This window comes from Schistocerca americana, chromosome 1, assembly GCF_021461395.2.
Source record: "Schistocerca americana isolate TAMUIC-IGC-003095 chromosome 1, iqSchAmer2.1, whole genome shotgun sequence".
NCBI classification, from domain to species: domain Eukaryota; kingdom Metazoa; phylum Arthropoda; class Insecta; order Orthoptera; family Acrididae; genus Schistocerca; species Schistocerca americana.
The window spans coordinates 506,580,835-506,600,872 of NC_060119.1; the positions used below are offsets into that span (position 1 = coordinate 506,580,835).

General features: G+C 42.5%; 1 protein-coding gene across 1 annotated transcript in view; it reads left to right on the forward strand.

Moving 5' to 3' along the window:
• LOC124624337 overlaps positions 1-20,038 on the forward strand; it is a 558,871-nt gene that overhangs the window by 226,788 nt on the left and 312,045 nt on the right. The window contains exon 2 of the mRNA XM_047149100.1: positions 15,601-15,680. Within this exon, the coding sequence (XP_047005056.1) occupies positions 15,601-15,680 (80 nt within the window). The remainder of the gene's footprint in view (positions 1-15,600; positions 15,681-20,038) is intronic.

Genomic DNA, 20,038 nt, shown 5'->3' on the forward strand with positions numbered 1-20,038 from the left:
TTGCAGGTTCGAATCCTGCCTCGGGCATGGATGTGTGTGATGTCCTTAAGTTAGTTAGGTTTAAGTAGTTCTAACTTCGAGGGGACTGATGACCTCAGATGTTAGGTCCCATAGTGCTCAGAGCCATTTGAACCATTTTTTGAACAAGTGATTAAAGTTAATGAGATTATGTAGGAGATTCTGCACGGAAAGTGGCATTTCGGTCAACGGACAACCACTAAAACGATGACGTCAGGGCACCTATCAAACGGGGTAGTTGCCCTCATCCACAACTGCTGTGTACACAGCCGCAGACTTTGGAGGTCTATAGGAAGAATGGAAACAGGATAGTCGCAAACTGATGTGACTCAGTGGCTTAATGTGAGTCCTTCTGTTGTTTCTCGGATGTGGGGACAGTTGGTAGAGACCGAAACTATATCCTGAAGACCAGGGCAGGGCCGACCAGTTGTGGTATCGGAAAGAGAGGACCGTTATTATGTGTTAAGGGCACGGAGGTCGACCTTAGTAGTGCGAGGAAACTGGCATCTTACTCCGCAGGATCAATTGGAGGCCGTCCGGTGGGGCCGTGCGGTTCTAGGCACTACAGTCTGGAACCGCGCGACCGCCACGGTCGCAGGTTCGAATCCTGCCTCAATCATGGATGCGTGTGATGTCCTTAGGTTAGTTAGGTTTAAGTAGTTCTAAGTTATAGTGCTCAGAGCCATTTCAACCATTTGATCAATTGGACGCGTTGTATCGAGACAAACGGTGTATATAAAGTATTTGCGGAGTGGCCTTTATTGATGGAGACCTGTTGTATGTGTACTTCTGCCGCGTCTTCATAGAGGGGACCGACTAGACTGGAGTCGTCGACATGCCACTCGGACGGTCGAACAGCGGACCAATGATCTTTTCACAGATGAATCCCAATTTAGTCTCTGATCCTCGACGGATTCGCATCTGGAGGGAACGTGGAATTAGATTTCGGGACTCAAACATTGAGGAAATACACCGATATCGAGGAGGATTCCTAACGGCGTAGGCGGGAATTATGTTAATCACGCTAATATCTCTTCACTAAATTGTACGGGTGAACCGGCAATTTTAACTGCTGTCAGGTATCGTGGTCAGATCTTGGATCCTCACGTTCGGCTGTTGCGAGTTGCTGTGGGCCCAGGCTTCGTATTGATGGACGATAATGCTCAATCTCGTAGACCACAGGTGATTGATGTTTTCTTGGGAGATATTCCACACATGGCACGACCTGCTCGCTGGAGGAATGGGCGTTATTGCCTCTTCAGATTGATGACATCATTCACAGCATGGCTGTATTGCTGCCAAAGGTGGTCACACCCCATACTCAACGCATTAACTAGTCGTCAGAACGCGTGTGCAAATTCGTTAAGTTGGAATAAATGAAGAACATTTTTGTCTTCCGTCATGCATGTTGCAATTATATACGTTCTGTGTTTTTTACGTTGTTTACACTTTACTATCATCTGTTTTGCTGTTTTGTGACAAAATGTACGCAAGCTTGCCAAATTTCCGTTTGTTGCTGTAATGTTGGACACAAGTGTATTTTTGTGAAGATATCACTTGTTTGCTTTATGTATCTTTTCTGTTTAATAAAGGTTCGCGCACCTACAGCTATTCATTGAGTCTTGGGAACAATGGTGTTGGTTCAAAAATGGTTCAAATGGCTCTGAGCGGTATGGGACTTAACTTCTGAGGTCATCAGTCTCCTAGAACTTAGAACTACTTAAACCTAACTAACCTAAGGACATCACACGCATTCATGCCCGAGGCAGGATTCGTACCTGCGACCGTAGCGGTCGCGCGGTTCCAGACTGTAGCGCGTAGAACCGCTTGGCCACAGCGGCCGGCAACAATGGTATTGATCTGTGACTGAGTAAACTGAAAATATTCGTCCTACCTGAATATTTCTTCATGTATTGAGCCACGCTTACTTTTACTTTTCATTTCATCTGTTTGATTCAAGGCCGTTTATCGCCCAAGAGCGTCACTAATTACTTCAGCGCATATTGGTGTAACGTCGGGAAAGGTGCCACGTAGTGTTAGCTAAATTAGCTTGACAGGGATTTTAGTACCATTCGCTCTTTTCATACTTCACGAGGTAGGATAGGTTTCTTTGTGTATATTGTAAGACATTGAAAAACATTGACGGAATAAGAGAACGAAAATATGTCGCGTGTGCACAGTAGTTACCAATAAACAATAGAAAATTTCCTTTTCCTACGAAACAAAACCAAAATCATTTGACTAGACCCAAACTCGTAGATAAAATTAACTGGACAATTGATATACATTAACGGCAAGAGAAATCACTAATAGCACAATACCTCGTAGCTGGTAGTTAGCAAACAGGTAAAATAACTTGCAACCAGCTACAAATTCATTGATGGCATGAAGTAAATTAATGGTATTAGCAGAGTTTTTCAAAATTACGAAAATTCAACTGGTGTCGATATTTATATTTGTATTTTCAATGCAGCTTTGTTGTGAAAGTACAGTACTATTAAGGAACGAAAATAAAGTAACAATAATACAGATACAGATCCTGTCAGAAAAAATCCCTCTCAATGAAGTTGTCCTTGAACGCTTCTCTGCTGTATACATTTCACCAAACCGACATTCCGAAATTCCTTTTATTTGTCTAATGAGTTCGTGCAATACCTACCTGCTCCACAAGAATGAAGCATCAAACATTAAAAACACATTGAACATGCGCGCTAATGCAGTGGCCAGATCCGATAAAATTTATTCACTCACCAAGAGAAAATAACTGGTCCATAATATGTGCGTAGCGCCTTATGTCCTGATTTCCAAGAAACAGGATCAGACTCTTTCCACCAAAACATGTCACTGTTTACCGCAGACCCTCTGGCGTTCATCCAGCAAGTTCTTGAGCTAGCCAAGAAGTACGTACTAAACGAATGTTGGTCTTATTTGAGTCGTTAAGCGTATAATCTGCTGTCAACGTCCCTCCATTATGTAGGGTCAACAACGTTCATTTAATGCAGAACTAATGGTTTACCTGCAGGGATCCGTACTTTCTCTAAACTTTGTCTGTGTCATTCGAAGACCTCACACAGAGTTCCTCGAAAAGGCACAACGCGCAAAGGACAGTTATTTATCCGCGATTTCAACGAACACGAGAACATACGCGAAAGCAACCACTCACCCTCCAGAATATGGGGGGTTCATGGATTAGACATGCAATGGGCGATATGTAACGTCAAGGATACAGGTGCGTTTCCATCTCGGAGACTCCAGCAGTCTTTTCTACAGCCAAATGTTTGAGACGTTCCTCAACCTGATCGTGCGATTCAACGTAGAGGTCGTTTTTACCTCGCTCTGTTTCGGAGTGGAACAGAAAATGGAGTGACTGGCAGCGGTACGAGGTATCTTCCACCATAAACCGTGGAGTATGCTCAGGGACTGGACAGACATATGGAAGCGCTGCGAGATATCTAAGCTTGAACGTAAAAGCCGATGCTAGCTAAGCCTGCAGGTGGCGGTGTGTATTTGACCACGAACGGCACCTGTGCCGGATCATCAATACATTACAGGTATCAGTCATGATAACGACAGTGCTGCATACACGTAGATCTGAGCGGATTACATCGGTGCTAACAGAGAATTCAAAGGTGTGCAAAACTTTGATGCTCGTGTATTGGGGCGCTTTCACTACCAAGGCAGCCGAATTGTTTGATGTTTCACGGGTCACCTTATCGAAGATTTACACTGCATACAGGTCAAGCGGAAAATCATCATGCGCTAAGCCACAACGCGAATGAAAGCGTGCTTTCTGTGACCTGGACAGAAAGTCGTTAAGAAGACTGTGACGAAAAATAATGAGGACGAATTGAATGTCGCACTCACGAATCTTGTCAGTATCAAAACAACACGAAGGGAGCTCCATAAGATGGAGATTTCGTGGCGAGTGGAATTCCAAAATCAGTCATCAGCTATACAAATGCCCGTAACAGGAAAACGAGGTGCCGAAGACATAAATTTTGGACTGTGGAGCAACGGAAGAAAGTGTTTGTTCACACTGTTCCCAACGAATGTCCGTGTTTACGTCTTGTGTACGCCGTCTAAAGACTACGAAGCTGACATCTTTCTGGCAAGAGTGAAACATGGCGTGGGTTGGCTCACGATGTAGGGAACCATATAGTGGTATGCTTCTAGCCCTATGGTTTCCATGAAAGATTGCCTTATTCCCAAAGGCTGTCTGGCCACTTTGGCTGTTTAGTACCCTCCCATGGTAAAAAAAAATTTACCCAGTGGTGATAATACGAGAACAGGGCTCATAATCACACAATTCGCTTCGTTCAGGACTGGTTCTATGAGCATGAGGATGAAATGTTTCACCTACCCTATCCACCACACCCAGCAGATATCAGTATTATCAAATCTTTCTAGTCGACTTTGGAGAGAAGCGTGCTTGATTGATATTCACCTCCATCATCTTTACCTTAACTTATCATTATTATGCACCATGAATGGTTCAAGATTCCCTTGAAAACCATACAGAATCGGTATTTATCCATTCCGTGACGAATGTGAGTTGCTTCGAATATTAGGGGTGCTAAGGTGTTCTGCTTTTGGTGTTTCTAAATATTTGTGCACCCCCGTATAAAGAGTAAATGTTGATGTGTCTATTTCCGTACATCATGAGAACAGAAGGAGAAGGATATCCCAAATATTTGCTAACTCACTATTGTTTATTTTCGAGGTTCTGGAAGTGGATAAGACTCGAAATGCTGTTCTAGGGCAAGTCGCTACTTTTATTCTGATTGCGATAAACGTTTTTGTAACATTTCTTATTTATTGAATTGTCTGCTTTATTCAGTGAACGTATTCAGTGAACGTGTACCTTCACTAAAATAAGACTGTGTGAAGAAAATGACGACAGATGATTCCACGATCATTAATGAAATAATTTTTGAATCTTTAATACCGTGCCACTTTCCTTGTAACTGTAATTTCCATTCCTCGTCCTGAGCAATGTCAAATTCTCCTACTAGTGTTTCCATTTGATTTCCTACTTGTAGTTTACGTAAACACGTGAAGTTGTATTTCAAGGAGATTACCTACAGTCGAAGTAAAGTAAACTGTAAGTTGACTGTAATGAGAAGAGAGAACCAAACTAAGTGGAATAATCATACACAATTCTAGCTCCAAAACGCTCCCAAATGTGTTCGGCGTGGGTTATCTTTGGAAAGTATACACATCCCCTGTCAAAAGGGAGATTATGCCGTCAAAGTCCACGTTCGATGTGGAAATGGCAATCCGAAAGAGGTGTTACTTTTTCTGCGTTTTTATTTCGACAGTTAATATTTTAAAAACTAGGTCGACGAGTTTCATTTCAAGCGCTAGACAGAGAAATTCCACAGTGCATTTACGCGTGACCACCCTTCAATTGTTCACGGACTATGCTTTTCATATGTACAGCTACGTTTCACAGTCTGGCAACACATCAGATTTAATTAATGTTTGTCGTCGTTTAATAGGATGATTAGTGTATCTAATTAGCAGAAACCTATTACTCTCCCGATAAATACGATTTTGGCCATGTCGAATGAAACTAATCATGTTCGTAAAATTCCACGCAAAATTGTGTTCAACTTGCAGTCTTTAATTGCTATAGCCTTTTCCAGAACTTTGAGAAGATTGAGCCTTTGGATGCGAGTATACAGCGTGAGCTGTGCTGTTAACGATAGTGAATAATTCTCTGTGCTTCCAACTTACGAATATTCCTGAGATTCTGGTATACAGCACCACATAGATTGTGATGTAAAACTTGCGTTTATTAATTCATAATCTATTAAAATGTAGGGTGCTTTTATCAGATTAGTTGACTGCCTGTTTACAATCTAACCAATCTCTCCCCTGGCTTCTTTATCTCACAGTAGACAATAGAGAAAACAACCTCCAGACTTTGTGGTAAGATCTTAAAGGACCAAATTGCTGAGGTCATCGGTCCCTAAGCTTACACACTACTTAATCTAACTTAAAACTAACTTACGCTAAGGACAACACACACATCCATTCCCGAGGGAGGACTTTTAAGTCCTGTTTTCATATCGAGAGCCGCGCGAACCGTGATAAGGCGCCTGGGACCGCTCGGTTATCGAGCGCGGCTCAATCTCCAAATTTTACGCCTTACAGATAATGGTGGAACGGTGAGCCTTCTAGAGGAGACTGATTCATATACATAAGAACACTTTTCCCAACTTCTGAATGAACAAACACAGGCATGCAACACCACCTTTCTACATAATTTCCGAGAGGTCTTCTCGTCGCTAAAATCAATGCATTATTTCCATAGTACAAGACAGACGTAAATTTCAGAAGTTGTTTCATGAAAATATCTTTACCCTCCTTGTGTAAACTACTTCTGCCTTTAATGTAAAATTCAAATTCAAATGGCATTCATATTCTCATATATTAAAACATTAATATTTATAATGTCAAACGCAACTACTGATTCAATCTTCCAACTTAACTTTATCCCTATAAGAGAAAACTTAACCTTATTGTGATTAAGTACTATACACGGTGTTGGATTTTGTTTGTATGTAAAACTTGCATGGGTGATCCACCATTTATCATACCACAAATTATAGCAAAAAAATTCTTTTTCTATTTCCTTTTTTACACTAATTCCCTTACACTAACAGACATATTTTACTACGCCCATTCACTCCCACAGCATCGGTAACCTAACATGTCTCTGATTCTAACATCTTTTAAAATGCTCATGTGAAGCTCGGCTACGCTCTGTAAATGTTTATCGCATGAATACAATTGAACAGAGAATAGTGTGGTGTAAGATGTTTTTCAGTGAACTGAACAGGGTTCCTCAATGCATGTCCAAAAATGTGTTCATTTTATAACTCATAATGATAGTCGAGGCAGACTTGCCGACGTAGCAAGCAGACGATGAAGAAATAGAGAAAGCGTATGAGGATGAGTGGGTAATTCAGTATGTAAAAGGAGTTGAAAAGCTGATGATGATGGGGGATTGGAACGTGATTGTAGGGAAGGGAAACGAAGAAAAAATGTCAGATGGTTGCAGCAAATATTTCGTTCAGGAATCCCAAGAACAGGTTTACTTGGAAAAGTAAGGGACACGTGTGAAGATTCCAGCTGGATTGTGTCATGGTCAAACAGAGATTCCAAAATCAGACATTGGATTCTAAGGCATACCTAGTAGCTGGTATAGAATATCATAATTTAGTAATGGTGAAGAAAATACCGAAGTTTAATAGCACGGAAGAGTGAGTTTGGAAGGCAGCAGGATACTGAAGTACTGTGAAATGATGAGACGCGTTTGAAATGCGTTAAGGATGTGGGTACTTCGATAAGGAATATAGATCACAATACACAATTCAGCTGAAAATAACAGATGCTGGACATTCAGAAAAGTACAAGGAAGTACCTGCGAAGAAATCTTAGGTAACAGAAGAAATACTTCATTTGATCTACGACAGGAGAAAGTACAAAACTGTTCAGGGAGAGACAGGAATACAGCAATCTAAATCACTTAGGAATGAAATAAATAGAAAGAGCACCGCAGCTAAGGTGAAATGGCTGGTACAAAAATGTGAAGAAATCGAAAAAGAAATTATCATTGGAAGAAGTTACTCGGCATATAGAAAATTCAAAACAATTCTGTTATCTTGGAAGTCAAATAAACGACGAAGGAAGGAGGACATAAAAATTAGAGGAACACAGGCAAAGGGGACATTCCAGACCGAGAGAAACTATCAGGCATCCAGAGTTTTAGGCTATTGTCACTCAGCGGTTGCGTGAGGTGGAAGATATTGAAGACCGTGATACTGAAACTGCCAACAAAATTGATACTGAACACAACAGTGAACACAGTACTGAATATAAACTGGATAAATCAGATAGGGATGAGTGTGAACGGGTTAGTGAAAGAACAGTTTTAATTGGACACATTATCAATAAGCCATTGCCTTCTCCAATGCAGGATGTTGCTCCAGTGAAACGGAAGAGGCGTTTCCTACGTCCTCGATTGTCGGATAAGAAGATTGAAGTTGTATGTATAAACTTCAAAGGACATATTTGTACATCCTGCAGGCGCTCTGTCTGTTTCGAATGTGTGGATGAATGAAAATTTGCTCAAGTGCAGTGTTTTTGAAAGTACCTCAAATTGAAACTTAAATGTTTAATCATTGTTTCTTATTATGTTTTGACCTCTAATGCACTTAACTGTACTGCTCTGAATCACTGAAGATATTATTTGAAGTCTTGTTCAGCATTTAACAGATAGACTAGAATTTGAGGCTGGTGCACTAACGAGAAATCAATTTTTAAGCAGGGCATTGTTATGTTTTGATTTGGAGACCTGTCTTGATCTTCATAAATACAAAATAACAATGTGAATGGGCTGTATTCATTACTTTACATTGCTGTACAAATGCCTGTCTGGATACTGCCGTAAGAATTTGGGATACGTAAATACCCCATGACATAGGTCATGGCTTAACACTCGTTTGGTTGCCACTTCCCCCAAGGAGTTCAGAAAATACAAACCAATGACTCCCACTACATGGCGTAGCTGGTGAAACTTGTGGACTCTCTCCGTCGACGAATTGCAGCCGTTATTAATGCGATGCAGCTTAGTTACGGTGTTGGATGGGACAATGTACGATCGTGGTATCACGAGGAATCAGAGGAGCCGCCATCAACAGCCTAAAGCCGTCGGCACACGGACCGTGCTGTCTAACCCTAACGTTGAGCGTGCCAAGTTCAGCGTGCTGCTGAACGCTCAGGAACGATGCGACTTGTGCATATGGTACGTGGGCCCCAACGTGGTATACGCGATCGCAACGCACTCCAGCGGCTGTTGAGGGAAGTTTCTAGTTTGTAAATCACACTGTTTATTCAACGGGCGCGCGTAAAATTCCCACGTTAGCTCTATTAAAACGCACAATTCCTCCATCGTCCACGAAAAGTAAAGTACCATGTCAAATCAATAAGGACACAGGCTCGTAAAAGTTCCATTACGAATAGTGCGGTACAGATTTGGAATACTTCTCCGCATAAGATAAACATTATTTCATCATTCCCACATTTTAGTAAAACCTCAAGGTCAGTCTTACTTAATCACTGTTCCTACCCAGTAGCAGAATCTTTGCAACATGTGAATTACGAAGCGTAAAAGAAAAAGGAGCAAAATTTCTTTATACAAGTAGCGCAAGCTATCCTGTAGATTAAGCCAATCGAACAAAGTCACCCCTAAGAAAAGGTGAACTTATATTTACATAACATCAAATATTATAGTATATACTTATATTAAACTAATAATAAAGTATCGGAACCTAATAAAAACGTGAATGTTAGGAAATAAAATTTAGAAGTGTCAAGAGGAGAACCACCGCCCCAACTAACAACTCAATACAAGACAGTGACGCAACTATTTTTTTTTCCTACTCATTACGCTAAACCAACAACATACCCTTTGTAAATAATCATACTATGTTACCCCATGCAGAAAACCTTTTCGTAGATACGTTAATAATTGAAATTTCGTTATAACAAATTGTACCAAGAAGAATGCGTTTTCGGTGGATCTTCAGTGTGTCGCTGCCTTCAAATAGCCTACTCTCATAATAGGCAAGTTACAATAATTCTTTTGCCACGAATAGGATGTTTCTCATTATTTTATTGGAACGAATCACACAGTGAACAACGGGTTCTCCAGTTATTCGCAATTTGCTGGTGTTCGGAAACGGCATATATACATACAAGCTTGAAATGAATGCCAATATGGCGCGTCACAACTCTGTACTAAAGGGAGACGGCGTGCGTGTAACGCAGGTGGCGTTGTGCCATCTCATTGGTCAACGCTTAGACGCACGCTCAGAGTATCTCACATGCCAGATATTGCTCTGCACGTTCGGAAAGACCCCGAACGTGCATTTCCGCGCTATGACGTCAGAAACTCGGGACGTTCAACGCTCAACGTTCGGATGCACGGTCCGTGTGCCGACGGCTTTAGGCTCTGAGCACTGTGGGACTTAACACCAGTCCCCTAGACTTAGAATTACTTAAACCTAACTAACCATAAGGGCATCATACTCATCCATGTCCGAGGCAGGATTCGAAGCTGCAACCGTAGCAGCAGGGCGGTTCCGGGCTGAAACCCGTAGAACCGCTCGGCCACCGAGCCCGGCACAGCCTTAGGGGGCCAAATATACTGAAGATGGCTTTAATATAAGCTGAAATCAGTAAATAAACAAATGTTGTTGCGATATCGATTGCTGGTTTTAATCGAATCGTTCTGCTTAAATATACCTCAAAAGAGTCGAGGTTTGGCATAAGGTAAACACGTTTCCGCCCTGAAGAGTGCACGACACTCGGAAACGTTGGCTCCGCAGCACGCCCGCTGATAATGAAACGTCAGAAACATAATTGGCTTTCCGCCGTATGCGGGACGCGTGCGGCGCGTTGTGTTACGTATGCAGCGCGGTCCGCAGCTGCAGCTGCTGGAGATGGCAAAGGCGGCTGCCGGCGGCGAGGTGGCGGCCGCACGCCCCGGCTGCTGCGAGCAAACTCGCCGAGCACTTGCTGTGTAATTGTTTCCGGCGGCGCGGCTGCCGCGACGTGAGGCGCAGCGCAAGCGCCCAGCGGGACCGCACCGCGGACTCGCGCCCGGGCCGCTGTTTGATGCCGCTGCTGCTCCGCCCCGCACTCTCCGCGCCGTATTTTCGCTCGCGGAACAAAAAAGAGAGCTCCGACCTCTTTCGTAACGGTTACCTCTCCCGTTATTCTCCATTAAACTGCAATCTCATTTTCTCCGCCGGCGGCGGAATGTGTTTGCGATGGCGCACCCGTACTGCTTGCAAGTGCGAATCACGCAGCCCAGGGCATTATAGCCGAACGGATGCTCGCCACGGGACCTGCGTCTACATTCATGTGCCGTTTTTTCCGGTCTTGTAGCAAGTATGAGCGATAAGCTTTATGTTTCCTGACTGCTATGAGGGAACTGCAGATTTATAGGGTATTCCGTGTAATATGAACTAAACTCCGCTACGGGGCCAATGTGGTATACGTGATACTGACCACACGATGTATTATTTTCCACACTTGGTTCAAATGGCTCTGAGCAATATGGGACTTAACATCTGAGGTCATCAGTCCCCTAGAACTTAGAACTACTTAAACCTAACTAACCTAAGGAAATCACTCACATCCAGGCCCGAAGCAGGATTCGAACCTGCGACCGTAGTGGTCACGCGGTTCCAGACTGACGTGCCGCACCGGCCGGCCACTTACGAGTTACTGTCCTTCATTAAATGGTGGTTTATGTTTAGCACACATCTTTCGCAGCCATCAAGGATTTTTCAAAAATAATTCTTTTTTATATACGCACACAGTTGTGCTTAAGAAAATGAGTGTATCACGTTCCGCTCTTTCCATGAATGGAGCCATAACTGACAGCCGGCCGCAGTGGCCGAGCGGTTCAGGCTCTTCAGTCTGACACCGCGCGACTGCTACGGCCGCAGATTCGAATCCTACCTCGGGCATGGACGTGTGTGTCATCCTTAGATCAGTTTGGTTTAAGTAGTTCTAAGTTCTAGGGGACTGATGACCTCAGATGTTAAGTCCCATAGTGCTCAGAGCCATTTGAACCATAACTGACACAATCATACGCCAGACCTCAAATCACCTACACTCACAGCACAAGCAGCACTCAGGTACATCCCACGTAGATTCAGCACAATACCACTCATCACCGAAAACTACCAGAAAGAACTAGACACCATCACACAAATAGCAAAAAACAATGTCGGCCATAGAAATACATTCACAAAATTGAACAAAAATATAAAAAAATGATACAGTCGGTAAAGACAATAGAGAAACAACAACAAACAACAACAAAATAAAACTTCACACCAATAAACATACACAGTTGCAAAATAACAATTATACAGCGTACACGACGATGACAACAAAGAAACCTGAACATGGTACACAGTGACATACAAGCGCAAACTCACACATAAAATAATACTTTTTTTTTAAGCACAAGGCGAGAGATAGCTTTCAAAGACAGAAGGCAGTCCAAAAGTATATCACAGAAATAACAAAATATGTAGATACCTACCAGAGGGCAGGAGTATACTAACTGCTATTCGATGCAAGATAAGGTATGAAGGACTAACTGGCAGAACATACGACACCCGGTACCAAGAACGTATCACAACCTGAAAGTATCGGTCAAGCCCTTCAGTATTTGCAGAACATTTAATAGAAATAAACCACAAGCCAAGTAAAAAAAGAGAGACAAATGAAAATAAAAATTGATGACGACAGACGCCTGCTGTGTCATATCAAAACAAAAGCAGAAAAGAAATACCATTAAATGACCAAGTCAGAGTGACAAACAATTCACTGTTTACACAGACTGACTGCGTAGTAGAAAAAAACTCCCTAAGATCTTCCTGGTCATTTCACTACGATAATGTACGGTATTAAGAATGAAATTACAGAAATAAGGCTTTTAATCATGAAAGTTGAGAGTTGAGCTCAGGGTCAATCCTTTACACTCCATGTCATGTACCGTACATTTTTCCCTTTCTAAGAACGTTTAGGTCATTCTACACATTATCAGTTTCGTTCGACAATTTTGCACAATCAGGAACACACATTCGTCTTGATTTTAAGTTACAGTTGCAATCACGAGTGCACATAATTATATTCAGCCGTGATATATGTGAAAAGGAATTAAACAACAAAGCAGTGAGGCTCTGCGCACCACTGTGTCTGACAGTTACCTCATTAGTTAATCCTGTAGTTTATCGGAATATTTGGGATCAGAAATGAAAATCACAACTAAATCTATGTACTACAATAAACAGAACTTTGCTTTGCCAGTATATGGGCAGCTGTTAGAGGTTGGTTAGTTATTAAGTGGTCATGCTGTTGTATCAAGCTATATGTTATTTGATTCATACAGGTTAATTAGAAGTTATAAACTGAACAACCCTTCACAATGAGTGGGAGTAGAACTCAGGTAACATTTAATTTTTCGTCCCACACCTTCCACAGTTTCACGCAATACAGCACCGTTAGAGGCCATCTGATCCCGCCAATCGATGACACTAGGTCACGAGTAGCTTCATACTCATGCACGAATCAGCAAAAGAAAACGATTAGACGAGCAGAAAGGAACCACAGCTCCGACATTCTCACATTCGTCAAACTACAAGAAATAAATACACTCTGCACTTAGAAGTTGTCCTCAGGTTTTCGTCATTGTAGAAAAGTCGTTCGGAGGACAGTTATTTCTTGAGGTGCAAAAGAAGATGGAAATGGCGATACTTCTAAGGACTTGGGACCACGAAAAGATTAGCAAAAGTGATCGTCAAAACTGCTGTCCTGGATCATCGACTCCTATCTGGTGAAGAATCTGAAGACGTATTCCAAGGACGCTAGAATCTGTGGAGTTTAATGCTCCCCGCGATACTGTGGATTCCAAATCACTATGAGTGGCGTCTGTGTCGTAGTGCTATCCATAGAAATACAAGCATAAATTTGTGTGAAAATGAGTACTCGTGTTATCTACGGATACATGAACAAATGCGGAAAGTGCGCTGTTAGTTCCGCTTAAAGATCAGTTGAATGAAATGTGTAGAGACTTGAGAAGAGATTATATGATGGACACCGACAAAAGCTCAACAAGGGTAATGAAATGTAGTCGAATTAACTTCAGTCTGCACGGCTTAAACATTTCTTGTACTTTTTCCTGTGTATCTGAAATTTCAGCAAAGAGTTTTATCTCGTCAACTTTCAGCAGTTGGACATTTTTCAATTTGGTTGTCAACTTCTCTTGGATAAAATTTTCTACTTCTCCGTATACATCAGCAAGGCTCTTTCATTATTCTTCATTTAGATTTACACACCAACCGCCAATTTTTTTATTTGTGGTTTTCCGTATTAGTTGCATTTTATTTATAAAATCCAACCCACCCTGATGTTTTGTTACTGGTTGCATTTGACAAGCTCCTTCCCTAACAGCTGCTTTCGTTCTTCTGCTCAGCATGGTAAGTTGACAGGGCGTCTAGTATCTGCCCTCATTATACATGTGCGGCTGCTGTCACACCTACGGCTCACACTGGACTCGCATTCGGGAGGACGACGGTTCAGTCCCGTCTCCGGCCATCCTGATTTAGATTTTCCGTGATTTCCCTAAATCGTTTCAGGCAAATGCCGGGATGGTTCCTTTGAAAGGGCACGGCCGATTTCCTTCCCAATCCTTCCCTAACCCGAGCTTGCGCTCCGTCTCTAATGACCTCGTTGTCGACGGGACGTTAAACACTAACAACCACCACCACCACACCTACGGCTGCATATTTTTTTATTCCCCTCGACTACAGCACCTTTCCGCGCCAGCCCCTTTCGAAAACAACTTTTTCACTTATGACCTGGAATCGAGCCAGTAAAGCGGCGAATTGTTCCGTGATGACCAAATTCGTCAAATCTGATTCTTCCAAACATAAATTAATAAACAGTTAAAAGAGAGAAGAAACAAAGTAACAACATTAACGCAATATGCCTGTATGCCCTTTACTTAAAATGGTACTCAAAGTCCTAAGCCGATGACAGAAAACAATTTACTGCCACACAACAACGATTGCGCGCGTACGTACATCATTACCAGCGATCAGGATCTGTTGAGATCAGATTAACTACCACTTGTCTAGAACACCAGTCTTGACCTCGGACGAAAATAAATCGTCTAGTCGACACGTAAAAATGAATCTCATCATTGTCTTTTTTGTTTTAATGACGCGGTTTTGATCATACAGCAATATTACATGTATAATCGGACATCCAAGAAAAATATGTCTGTTCTCCAAGATAATTTCCAGTATTTTATTCTACATTAGTTTTTCTTTTGTTTTTTCGCTTTTTTTCAACGATATATATGGCAAAGGAGACGTGTCAGCGTAAGCAATTACCATGCCGTATCACTCGCTATGCCGACCGTTGTTGCCGAACGGTTCTAGGCGCTACAGTCTGGAACCGCGCGACAGTTACGGTCGCAGGTTCGAATCCTGCCTCGGGCATGGATGTGTGTGATGTCCTTAGGTTAGTTAGGTTTAAGCAGTTCTGAGTTCTAGGCGACTGAAGACCTCAGAAGTTATGTCACATAGTGCTCAGAGCCATTTGAACCATCACTCGCTATAAGTGCAATAATAATTAAGTGGACATGCTGAAACATAGGTATATTAGTTCTTCGTAGGGGAAAAAAACTCCCACTACTGATGGGAACCAGTGATACTACAGTACAGGTAGGAGAACGTATGTAGCCTTAGTTTTATACATCACAAAGGCAAATGAGATTATAAAATGCAGGGGCGTACAGGATAATTTGCGATGGGCTTGTACCTCAAATAGCCGAGCTACGTTGAGAAACAAAGAACTGTATGGTAACGCAGTGTAGAAGGACGAATTTAAGTTCGAGATATGCGTCGGCAAATGTAACGCAACATACAGCTCATTAGTGTTATACACCAGAATGTAATAACGTGACACGGTCTCTTCATGTTACAGGTGGTCGGTGGCCCAGGCACCAGGAGAGGTGTGGTGCCCCACTTCTCGTCGCTGCTTTCGTCAATGACACCTCCCACCTGGTACGTAACCATCACTTCCTTAATAAAAACATCGCTATTACCACGCACAATTCTATATCACTATCCGTTATTGGTGTTCTACACTGAAAAGCCAAAGAAACTAGTACAGCTGTCCAGTATCGTGTAGAACCCCACGAGCTCCCACAAGTGCCGCAACACGACGTGGCATTGGATCGACTAATGTCTGAAGTAGTGGTGGAGGGAACTGACACCTTCAGTCCTGCCGGGATGTCTATATATCCGTAAGAGTACGAGGGGAAGGAGAGGCCTTCTGAACAGCATGTTGCAAGGCATTCCTGATATGCTCAATAATGTACATATCTGGGGAACTTGGTGGCCAGCGAAAGTGTCTAAACTCAGAAGAGTCTTCCTGGGGCACTCTGGACGTGTCGGGTGTGGCATTGTCCTTCTGGAATTGCCCAAGTCCGTCTGAAAGCACAGTGGACATAAATGGATGCAGGTGATCAGATAGAATATTTACGTACGCATCAACTATCAGAGTTGTATCTAGACGTACTGGGGGCTACACATCACTCTTACTGCACACGCCCATACAACGTTACACAGCCTCCACCAGTTTAAAGGGTCCCCTACTCACATTCAGGGTTCATGGATTCGTCAGGTTCCCTCCATTCCAGTGCAAGTCCATCAGCTCGATACAACTTGAAACGAGACTCGTCCGTTCAGGCAACATGTTTCCAGTCATGAACAGTCCAATGTCGGTGTTGATGGGCCCAGGTGAGACATAAAGCTTTGTGTTGTGCAGTCATCAAGGGTACACGAGTGGGACTTTGGCTCTGAAAGCCAAAGACGACGGTGTTTCGTGAATGGTTTGGATGCTCACACTTGTTGCGGAAGGATTGCATTTCTGTCACGCTGAACGATTCTCTTCAGTTGTTGTTGGTGCCTTTCTTGCAGGATCTTTTTCCAGTCACAGCGACGTCCGAGATTTGATGTTTTACCGGATTCCTGATTTTCGCGGTACACTCGTGAAATAGTCGTACGGGAAAATCCCCACTTCATTGTTACCTCGGAGATACTGTGTCCCACCGGTCGTGGGCCGACTATAGCACCACGTTCAAACTCACTTAAATTTTCATAACATATCATTGTAGCAGCAGTAACCAATCTAACAGCTGCGCCAGATACTTCTTGTCTTATATAGGTGTTGACGACCCCAGCACCGTATTCTGCCTGTTGACATATCTCTGTATTTGAATGCGCATGCCTATACCAGATTCTTTGCCGCTTGAGTGTATATTACATTACTCTCTAGGATACTAGGATGTCATTCTTTAATATATACTAATATGACGTAGTCACTAATAAATGTTACCACTGTGGCTCAACACGCTCCCTGCATATAACCACGAATAACTGACTCAAGACACGCTTCAGTGACGAGACGATGAAAATTAATTACATGTGATATTGCACTTATTATTCCCTAAGGAGAAAGGGAGATTGTAGTTTAACACCCCAGAGACGTTGAGCTCACTGCAGACTGACATAAAGTTCGTTTTCGTGAAGAGTTGGTAAAGAAGTCGATTATGCCCCTTCAATGGAACCATTCCACTATTCACCGTAAGCGGGGTAGGGAAATTACGAAACAACTAAATCTGGACCGCCAGATGAGAATATGAAATCGTTAATGGAAAAAGCTCTTATACATAATTTTGGTAGAAGAATGTGTTCTTCTACTCAACATAGTTGGATAAAAGTCTTCTAAGTATCCAGAACCATGCATAGTCATTTCATGGCACAGCTCTCTACATCTACATCTACATCTATACTCCGCGAGCCACCTTACGGTGTGTGGCGGAGGGTACTTATTGTACCACTATCTGATCCCCCCTTCCCTGTTCCATTCACGAATTGTGCGTGGGAAGAACGACTGCTTGTAAGTCTCCGTATTTGCTCTAATTTCTCGCATCTTTTCGTTGTGATCATTACGCGAGATATATGTGGGCGGTAGTAATATGTTGCCCATCTCTTCCCGGAATGTGCTCTCTCGTAATTTCGATAATAAACCTCTCCGTATTGCTTAACGCCTTTCTTGTAGTGGCCGCCACTGGAGCTTGTTCAGCATCTCCGTAACGCTCTCGCGCTGACTAAATGTCCCCATGACGAATCGCGCTGCTTTTCGCTGGATCATGTCTATCTCTTCTATTAATCCAACCTGGTAAGGGTCCCATACTGATGAGCAATACTCAAGAATCGGACGAACAAGCGTTTTGTAAGCTACTTCTTTCGTCGATGAGTCACATTTTCTTAGAATTCTTCCTATGAATCTCAACCTGGCGCCTGCTTTTCCCACTATTTGTTTTATGTGATCATTCCACTTCAGATCGCTCCGGATAGTAACTCCTAAGTATTTTACGGTCGTTACCGCTTCCAAAGATTTACCACCTATGGCATAATCGTACTGGAATGGATTTCTGCCCCTATGTATGCGCATTATATTACATTTATCTACGTTTAGGGAAAGCTGCCAGCTGTCGCACCATGCATTAATCCTCTGCAGGTCCTCCTGGAGTACGTACGAGTCTTCTGATGTTGCTACTTTCTTGTAGACAACCGTGTCATCCGCAAATAGCCTCACGGAGCTACCGATGTTGTCAACTAAGTCATTTATGTATATTGTAAACAATAAAGGTCCTATCACGCTTCCCTGCGGTACTCCCGAAATTACCTCTACATCTGCAGATTTTGAACCGTTAAGAATGACATGTTGTGTTCTTTCTTCTAGGAAATCCTGAATCCAATCACAAACCTGGTCCGATATTCCGTAAGCTCGTATTTTTTTCACTAAACGTAAGTGCGGAACCGTATCAAATGCCTTCCTGAAGTCCAGGAATACGGCATCAATCTGCTCGCCAGTGTCTACGGCACTGTGAATTTCTTGGGCAAATAGGGCGAGCTGAGTTTCACATAATCTCTGTTTGCGAAATCCATGTTGGTTATGATGAAGGAGATTCGTATTATCTAAGAACGTCATAATACGAGAACACAAAACATGTTCCATTATTCTACAACAGATTGACGTAAGCGAAATAGGCCTATAATTATTCGCATCTGATTTATGACCCTTCTTGAAAATGGGAACGACCTGCGCTTTCTTCCAGTCGCTAGGTACTTTACGTTCTTCCAGCGATCTACGATAAATTGCTGATAGAAAGGGGGCAAGTTCTTTAGCATAATCACTGTAGAATCTTAAGGGTATCTCGTCTGGTCCGGATTCTTTTCCGCTACTAAGTGATAGCAGTTGTTTTTCAATTCCGATATCGTTTATTTCAATATTTTCCATTTTTGCGTCCGTGCGACGGCTGAAGTCAGGGACCGTGTTACGATTTTCCGCAGTGAAACAGTTTCGGAACACTGAATTCAGTATTTCTGCCTTTCTTCGGTCGTCCTCTGTTTCGGTGCCATCGTGGTCAACTGAATAGGGGATTTAGATCCGCTTACCGATTTTACATATGACCAAAACTTTTTAGGGTTCTTGTTTAGATTGTTTGCCAATGTTTTATGTTCGAATTCGTTGAATGCTTCTCTCATTGCTCTCTTTACGCTCTTTTTCGCTTCGTTCAGCTTTTCCTTATCAGCTATGATTCGACTACTCTTAAACCTATGATGAAGCTTTCTTTGTTTCCGTAGTACCTTTCGTACATGATTGTTATACCACGGTGGATCTTTCCCCTCGCTTTGGACCTTAGTCGGTACGAACTTATCTAAGGCGTACTGGACGATGTTTCTGAATTTTTTCCATTTTTGTTCCACATCCTCTTCCTCAGAAATGAACGTTTGATGGTGGTCACTCAGATATTCTGCGATTTGTGCCCTATCACTCTTGTTAAGCAAATATATTTTCCTTCCTTTCTTGGCATTTCTTATTACACTTGTAGTCATTGATGCAACCACTGACTTATGATCACTGATACCCTCTTCTACATTCACGGAGTCGAAAAGTTCCGGTCTATTTGTTGCTATGAGGTCTAAAACGTTAGCTTCACGAGTTGGTTCTCTAACTATCTGCTCGAAGTAATTCTCGGACAAGGCAGTCAGGATAATGTCACAAGAGTCTCTGTCCCTGGCTCCAGTTCTGATTGTGTGACTATCCCATTCTATACCTGGTAGATTGAAGTCTCCCCCTATTACAATAGTATGATCACGAAACTTCTTCACGACGTTCTGCAGGTTCTCTCTGAGGCGCTCAACTACTACGGTTGCTGATGCAGGTGGTCTATAGAAGCATCCGACTATCATATCTGACCCACCTTTGATACTTAACTTAACCCAGATTATTTCACATTCGCATTCGCTAATAACTTCACTGGATATTATTGAATTCTTTACTGCTA